The 7906-nt window shown below is 44.1% G+C and overlaps 1 protein-coding gene across 8 annotated transcripts in view; it reads right to left on the reverse strand.

Moving 5' to 3' along the window:
• Positions 1 to 7906, reverse strand: part of dop1a (DOP1 leucine zipper like protein A) — a 38591-nt gene that overhangs the window by 15936 nt on the left and 14749 nt on the right. For 5 of the 8 annotated variants that reach the window (XR_004332329.1, XR_004332330.1, XM_032517789.1 and 2 more), the window contains 7 exons: positions 6959 to 6988; positions 4989 to 5242; positions 1813 to 2330; positions 948 to 1231; positions 698 to 850; positions 467 to 567; positions 92 to 357 (listed from right to left, as the gene is read on the reverse strand). Coding sequence is in view for 6 of the 8 variants with exons in the window: in XM_032517789.1 (XP_032373680.1) it covers positions 92 to 357; positions 467 to 567; positions 698 to 850; positions 948 to 1231; positions 1813 to 2330; positions 4989 to 5242; positions 6959 to 6988 (1606 nt within the window). In the remaining 2 variants the exon portion in view is untranslated. Of the gene's footprint in view, positions 1 to 91; positions 358 to 466; positions 568 to 697; positions 851 to 947; positions 1232 to 1812; positions 2331 to 4987; positions 5243 to 6958; positions 6989 to 7906 lie in introns of all 8 variants that reach the window. The other 3 variants (XM_032517790.1, XM_032517792.1, XM_032517793.1) reach the window with 3 other exon arrangements.

Below are 7906 nucleotides of genomic sequence, written 5' to 3' on the forward strand. Positions count from 1 at the left end.
CATTAAGAGGCAATAGCTTAAAGGTGTTCTATCACAATGTGTGGAAACAATTAGGATACAAAATGACATAGTATTACTGCCCATTGCTTACTGTCTGAAAAGCCAGAGTCCCTGGTGTAAATGGGTTCTGATTGCCCCTGTTCAGGCGGTTCAGGGAAGACCTGGGCCCAGTGGCGCTGGGCCTGTACCCTCTGAATGGATACTCGGTGGGTCTTGGGGTGGAGTAGAAGGAGGAGGAGAGGCTCTAAAACCCGAGCAATGTCATGTCTCTGAAGGACCTGACTGAGCCAAGCCCGACCTACAGCACTAGAGCACGGATCCCAATAACTCAGGCTGTCGAGCATGATGAAAAGAGATCTGAAGGACAAAGTGAAACGGAAATCACAGGAAAGACACATGCAAACAAATGTTCCAAAGGAAAATCCCTCTAAATAAATGAAGCACTATGTCTATTTGGCCCACATACCTGTCAAATGTGCGATTAAAAGGAGAGGATTTGGTGATGTTCAAATCTCGTGTTAAATGCCACAGCACAGAGAACTTCACGTGGGCCTCCAGCCGAATTCTCTGAAAGCAAAAAGGTGCTTCAGCATGGATTTCATTGACATACGGTGTGTGTTTGAAGACTGAGTGATGGAGTGTGTACAGTTACTTTGTGTGTGTGTTTCCTGGGATGTAAAGGGTCTACTGCACTAACCTTGTCTCTGTGCATGAGTTGTTGGCTGATGACGTCCTCACAGATGCTGGAGGACGGCACCAGGTTGTGGAGCTGGTAGAAGAGCTCTACGCTGCGTTGATGGTGCTGAGGTGTTCCTTCACTCAACTGGTCCCATAGGATCAGAGCCACACTCTGGGAAAAAGGTTGGAGATTAAACAGGGTCAAGAAGACCATCAAAAAAATAAAGTCCACCAAAGGGTTCCACAGTAACCTAAAACGAGAGCTCTACCTTGAAGAAGTTTGTCTTGTCGGCGATGTACTTTAGGATTCCCTGAGTGAGCGGTGGTCTGATGACGACTGCCACTCGACCCTGGCTGGGGCTCATGGGCTGGGCGGGCTCGGAGCCGTCACTAGATGCCACACTCTCGGCGGTCACCATGGCAACAGACTGGGTGAGTCCCACAAGGTCCATGAGCAGGGATATGGCCACGCCCTGCAGGCTGAAGTCACTGGACAGGCAGCAAGCGTCCATCAGGGTCTGCAGCCACGCTGGCAGACGGACCTGCTCACTGTCTGTAACAAAGTATTTAAATATTATGAATCAGCTCTAGATCTAAGTACTCTGTAACTCTCCCTAGCATTGTGTATCCTTTATTTATGGCTGTTGTTTCTACTGTTTTAATCCAAAAACAACTCTCTATTTGAACTTCTGCACAAGGACATCCATTAGGACAATTAAACACAAACAAACAGCTTTTATCCAAAAGCCATAACTAAACGTAACGCTAATTGAGGTATTGCTATTAAGGATGAATGGTGCAGTGAATGTCTTGCATGTGTGGTATGTTTTTTATTTTGTGCATTTTGATGTTTTTTCCAATTATAATTTCTCTTTTTTGTATTTTAAAGTGACTTTTGGAGGCTCTTTTATATTTATTTATTCACCTCTTTTGCACTTTGGCTGATGTTTGCACATATAAGACGGCATCCAACTCTGTTTTACATGTACAATGACATTAACGATTTTATTCTATAGGTATATAGAGGGCGGATACTTAAATGAAAGTCGTTATCACAGTTAACCGTGACCCTTGCCACTGACATTAAATAGAGGCGTTCCTAGTTATTGATAACATATTGTTTTTGGCCATTACCAAACTGCTCTTCCTGTGTGGGTGAGGACTTTAGGTTGCCCTCTGCGATGTAGACTGGGAAACTGGAGCATTCTAGGAAGAGCTGACAGGCAGCAGTGAAAGCAGCAACACATTCCTTCTTGACCAGCCCTGATCCTGACTCCATGTAATCCGTGTGCTGGGAGCCCTCTGAAACCTGTGGCCCCAAGTGCAGAACCTCGCCTCTTTCCCCCTCAGCTCTGTCCGCTTGCCCAGGGATAATGTACAATGTGATAAGTCGGGATAGAAACTGCTGGAAATGCTCAAGGCAGCACTGCATGACTGATTTGTCCAGAGGCTTGGTCTGAGATGGGCCCGAGGAGCGGCGGCCTGTTTTGACTGCTGGAAGGGGATGAGGGGTTTGCTCCTCCAGGCCATCTCCCTGGTACTGGACGAAGTCTGTAAAGCCACTTTCTGAGGAACGACTGCTGGGAGGGTTTTCCCCGTCCTCAAACACCTCCCTACTGCCAGGTAGCTCCAGAGTAGCAGGCAAAGCCTGCGGGGAGGACAGAGAAGGATACGGATGAAGGAAGAGGCAAGGTGTGTGTTGATCGGTACGCTGAAAATACAGCAAAATAGGAAGTACAGATCCTGTTATTCCCATTTGTGACCATAATACTCTCTACTGATTTTTCTTTTGTAAATAGTTGTATGACTGTGACCTCATCTCTCTATTCTAGGAGTCTGGAGATAAGTGTTTTGTTAGATAAATGCATGATTTAATGTCTGGTTTTCTTCCACCCGCACAGGTTACTCCGGCTGATTTAAGTGGGGGAGCTATACTGGGAATTACATGACGCCGGCAAACTCTATTTACTAATAACAATAATAAAGGCAGGAACACTGGCAGGAGTCTGAGGAAGATGTAAATCGTAGTTTGTACACACTCACACAACTCTGTGTAGGGAAAATACAAGTGAGACACCTGTGTGGGTGGACAAAGAAAACTTCCAATGCCCAATCAAAGACACTTTTACAGAAAGCATTTTGACTTCATAAAGCACATGTGTAACTAATAACCCTAATCACGGCTATATCAGTTCAATAAGGTGTCCCAGTAAGTCATTCCAGCGAGCCAGCATGCAGAAATGTCATATCAACATTAGAGCTGAAGTTCATTGACGGGTTTGGTCTTAATTTCTTTTTTTATACAGGCTTGGGCTTGCGCAGTAAATGAGCGGAATAAATGATGTTAAAAAATGTATAAATGACTCATTCTTGACAAAAGGCAAAAGAGCTGTGTGCGTGCACACATTTATAATAATGTCGGTCCGTAAACAGGTTCGAGTTTTTTAAAAGCTGCAAAATCAAAATTTACTTATTGGGCTCTGGCCTTGTCGGGCCTAACTTTTAGGCCTGATTACAGCGCTGATCAACATGTCTGCTGTGAAAAAGGTCAAATGTTCCAACAAACAGCTATCCAACAGGATCTACATCACAGGATTGCAACCTGCCGACACTCCTAAAAGGATGACAGATCCATTTAAAGAGGGATATTCACTAGATAGCAACTATATCTCCTTTATTAACGTGTTCTGATGCCATTAAAATCAGATGGAAATACATATACTTCATTTTAATCTAGAAGTGAAACTACATTTATATGTGCTGTGTATGACCATAGATGGGTTGGGCAAACAGTATCTAATGTGGGTGCTCAGATAGCTCAGTTGGTAGAGCAGACATTCACATATAGAGGTTTAGGGCCCGGGTTTGACTCCGACCCGCGGCCCTTTGCTACAAGTCGTTCCCCCCCTCTCTCTTTTCATGTCTTCATCTGTCCTGTCAAACAAAGGCCTAAAATGCCCCAAACAACAATCTTTAAAAAAACTAAATATTAAACAGTATCTAATGTGAGAAAATACAAATTTGTCTACCCCCAGAGATTTCCCCTTACTGTGTGTAATGACAAATCTAGCCCTTTATTTACAGGGTTTTCCACCATCCTTGAAATGTTATTTGTCAGGTATTCAATTCTGTCAAAAACAGAAATTCACATTTAGAATTAATTTGAAATTGTGTTTAATTTATTCAGTTACTGTGTACTATATTCAAATGTAATGCAAATGTAATGCCTAACTAGTGGAGGTCTCTAAACAGACACATTAACGTCATCACTGCACTGTTCTGTACACTGGTCAATATATTTTGTGGCTGCGAACACAGCTGTTGGGTTTGACCTGAGGGACGTGTGTAGACTGAGCTGTACAACAGGCTGAGAGATGTAACTGTTTGTAACAGTCAGCTTTTGGGAGCCTGAGGGCTTCCTGGGATGCATTTTGATCGAATCAGTATGCACATTCTGGAGCCTGGACTCAGATGGCACGTTAGATAGCACGCTCTCTATATGTCCCTCAGGGTGGGGTGGTGTGTGTGTGTGTGTGTGTGTGGGGGGGGGTGTGGGGGGTATTCAATGGATGTACAGTATTTGGAATGTTTCCACTCTGATGGATAGGGCTCACCCAGGAGGCATCGGAGGCTAGTCTACTCCTCCTCTCCCTCAGAGAGAAAAGGCGAGCTGGGCTCAGCTGTAGTTTAACCATCTTCTGTCTTTCTACTTGTCCTCTCTTCTGCCCCTCATGGGAATACCTCAGTCTATCTAGCTATCCATCTCCGGGCATGGGACTGATTGAGTGAACTTTTAATCATGCATCACTGAGCTCTCAAACACTTAAACAACCAGGTTGCTGGACAGGGACTAGGAGGAACAGGACAGCCAAACTGAGCATTTGTTCTGTAAAACTCTTCAAATGCCTTGTGTCGGGGGAGAGTGGGATGGCAGGGCCAGTCGTGGGACCTCCCAGCCAACTGCAGCACAGGGCAGGGGATGGCAGGAGCCAACTAGCGCCGGAAGGGGCCCTGTACAGGGACCAGGGCACACCATCAGAGCCTGAACTGATGGGCTTTTGGGCAGTAACTTGTAGGGGAAGTAAGTCAAGTGGGTCAAACTGGGATTTGCTCTGACTGGGGCAGCAACAGGGCCTATGCTTTTATCCAAAGACTATCAAAGGATCAGAGACAGAAGAGAATTAGCAGCTGCCAATGTGTTTCAAAGCCACATATTGGCAGAGCAGTGGCCTCACTGTTGTTTTGGTGCTTGTAAACAGTTTTAATTTCTAACTGACCACCAAAGCAAACAGCTAACAGTTTCCCTCACCCATTTGTCCTCCTTGTCCCTTGCTGGGTTTGAGCGATTGCCGTTGGAGCTGGAGCGGCCCTGAGCCTGGGGGCCCGGTGGCAGGACCAGAGGGGACACCAGCGGGGGCTGCACTTTGCTGAGGATCTTGGAGCAGAGACGGAGGCAGTGGGTGAGCTCCCCGAGGCCCAGGGCCTGCAGGTGACAGGTCAGAGCCGCCACCATGCGCAGCAGCAGCTGAGGAAGATGCTCTGTCTGGATCTCAATGTAGGTCTCCTGGAAATGTTGGGGGGGGGAAAAATGAAGTGAAGACTTGAGGTGAAGAGGGGTGCGATACTGGGTATCTGGAAGGAGGCGAACCTGATATCTTCAGAATGATCAATGTGATACAGTTTGCTTGATTAAATGTTAGAATTATCTTCTCATCTCTTTCTCATCCCTCTGGTTGTAACCAGTGTATGAATATTTTACAAGTGACATGTCAGTAGTAAAATCCAAAGATACGGAATTATCAGGACAAAATACTATCTGCTATTGTCAGTTTCAGTCTAAAAATATCAATATTTACAACGCCTGTGTGAGACCATTTATCCCAAGACATCTCTCCCGTCTTCTGTTTTGTTTTTGTAAGTTGGCTGTTTCCTATTTAATTTAAGCAAACAAAAGAAAATGTAGTTTTATCTTGTTTTCCTTGAATAAAAAAAGAAGGCTCTGCACACTTATTAATGCTACTGCCCGGGTCAGGTTTTAGCCGCAAAGTCACATAATGACGGTCTAAGGGCGGCTCACAGATTTCGGCTGAGCACCGGAAAAGCCTGTGCCATTTTATCCAGTCAGTTAAAAGGTAGGTAGATTTCTCTATATAGGCCTATTTGTATTCTAATGTTGTTTCAGAAGTTATCGGTTGTAGTCATGGCTGATACTGGGGCATCGACCCAGTAACTTTCCAATGTGCGATGTGGTTGTACGTCAGTAGCAGACATTACATTTTGTCTTCCATTAAGCAACGTTTTTTAAATTTATTTTCAGTCCGTGTTTGTGTTGGCTAACTATTTGCTTTCCCCTTGTCCCCTTGTACTTGTGTAAAGCGTCCGTGGGTTTCATGAAATGCGTTTTATTAATCTAAGTTATTATTATCATGTTGGTTGCTACAACAATCTCTTAATGCTTTGGCTCATGACACAGTGACAGGGATACCTCCAAAATGGCTCAGTTACCGTATGCAACACTTGGAATGCATCGATGCATCTGTAAAGTGTTATCTTATTGCAAATGAATGGAAACATTCATTGCAACTATATGACCTCCCCCGTAACGCTAACTCAGTGATACAGTAAAAAAAAAAAAAGACCTTTACGACAGCAGGTGTGGTAAAAACAGTACCGCTTTTGTCCAAAGCAGCCGCTAGAATCAACACAAACTGAAAGTCACTTACTGTGTAGCCACTTTAAAGATATTGGACCTATGGACCTAAATGTACAGATCTTAGCCTTGTGTCGTGAGAATGGCGATCTTCTCATCAGTATTTTTCTTTTTTCAGTATGTGTGGAACAAGTATTTTGACTCAACTAAATATGGATGAGCAAAAAACAACAACCAAATTATAAAATGAGCATTATACCATGAGGGATATTAGAAGAGTCATATTTCTTACAAATATGTGAGCAGTGCAAAAGCGTATAACGACATGCGTGCTTTACAAAAAGCACATACACACTGGGCGGAGATTTCATTTTCACAAGATCCACACCAAACAGCCAGGGTAAGTTGTTCACCACATGTAATGACTGTTAGAATCCCACTTCTTCCTCTGGATCATTTTTGGCAAAAATATATGACAGCCAGTCAGTCAGCCATTCTGAAATGATCACTCAAAGCAGAGGGGGGGGGACAAAGATGGCTTGAGGGGTGTTGGCAGGACGTTGCAGAAATGTTATCATAGCCTCAGTGAAGCGGGGTGAGGTGAAAAAGCAGGAAAGAGCAGTACTTTACCTGGCAGATTACCCTCATGCTTCTAGTAGGCTTAAGGAGAAAGAGCAGATAGTTTGAACAGACAGGAGCAAGCACACCACAGGCCACACAACACAAGGTTCTCTTTCACACACACACACACACACACACACACACACACACACACACACACACACACACACCACACACACCACACACACACACACACACACACACACACACACACACACACACACACAGTAATACAATACTAGGGGATTTCCAAACTATTCAGATTGGAAATCCTGTATAAACAAGCATATTTCTATGAGGATGCAAACAATATTTTTGCAGGGAAAGTAAGCACATTTTTTAACCTGTATAGACTGCACACAGACACACAAAGACACAGAAGAGAGAGGGGGGGGGAAAACACACCCCCTACTGGTGGCCGTAACATCCCAGAACTGGATTTTTAAAGGAGGTGTGTGACCCAAGAGGGAGAGAGAAACCGAGAATGACATGGAAAGCCCAAGCAGGGGCAGGACACAAGGGACTGAAGACGAGGGAAGACAATGTGGTGAAGAGATACGTATAAGAAGAGGGACATTTTGAGAAGTCTATAGGAATGGCAATGAAAACATGACAGGATAGGGAGAAGAACTGAATAATGACAAAGACAAAAACGAACAGAAATTAAACATTTTGCACAAAAAAATACAGCATGAAAGTGCGAAGGGAAAAATGAATAAACGAAATAAATAGGAATAAGACATTAATAGTAAAAGAAAGTGATAGAGTAAAGGGAAAGAGACAAAGGCAGAAAAAGAAACAGACAGACAAAGAAAGAAAGACAGAGACGCACAGACATACAGAGAGAGAGACAGACAGAAAGACAAACAGACTGACAGACAAAGAAAGAAAAAGACAGAGAGAAAGACAGAGAGACAGACAGACAGACAGACAGACAGAAAGAAAGAAAGAAAGAAA

Source organism: Etheostoma spectabile, chromosome 6, assembly GCF_008692095.1.
Source record: "Etheostoma spectabile isolate EspeVRDwgs_2016 chromosome 6, UIUC_Espe_1.0, whole genome shotgun sequence".
Lineage (NCBI taxonomy): Eukaryota > Metazoa > Chordata > Actinopteri > Perciformes > Percidae > Etheostoma > Etheostoma spectabile.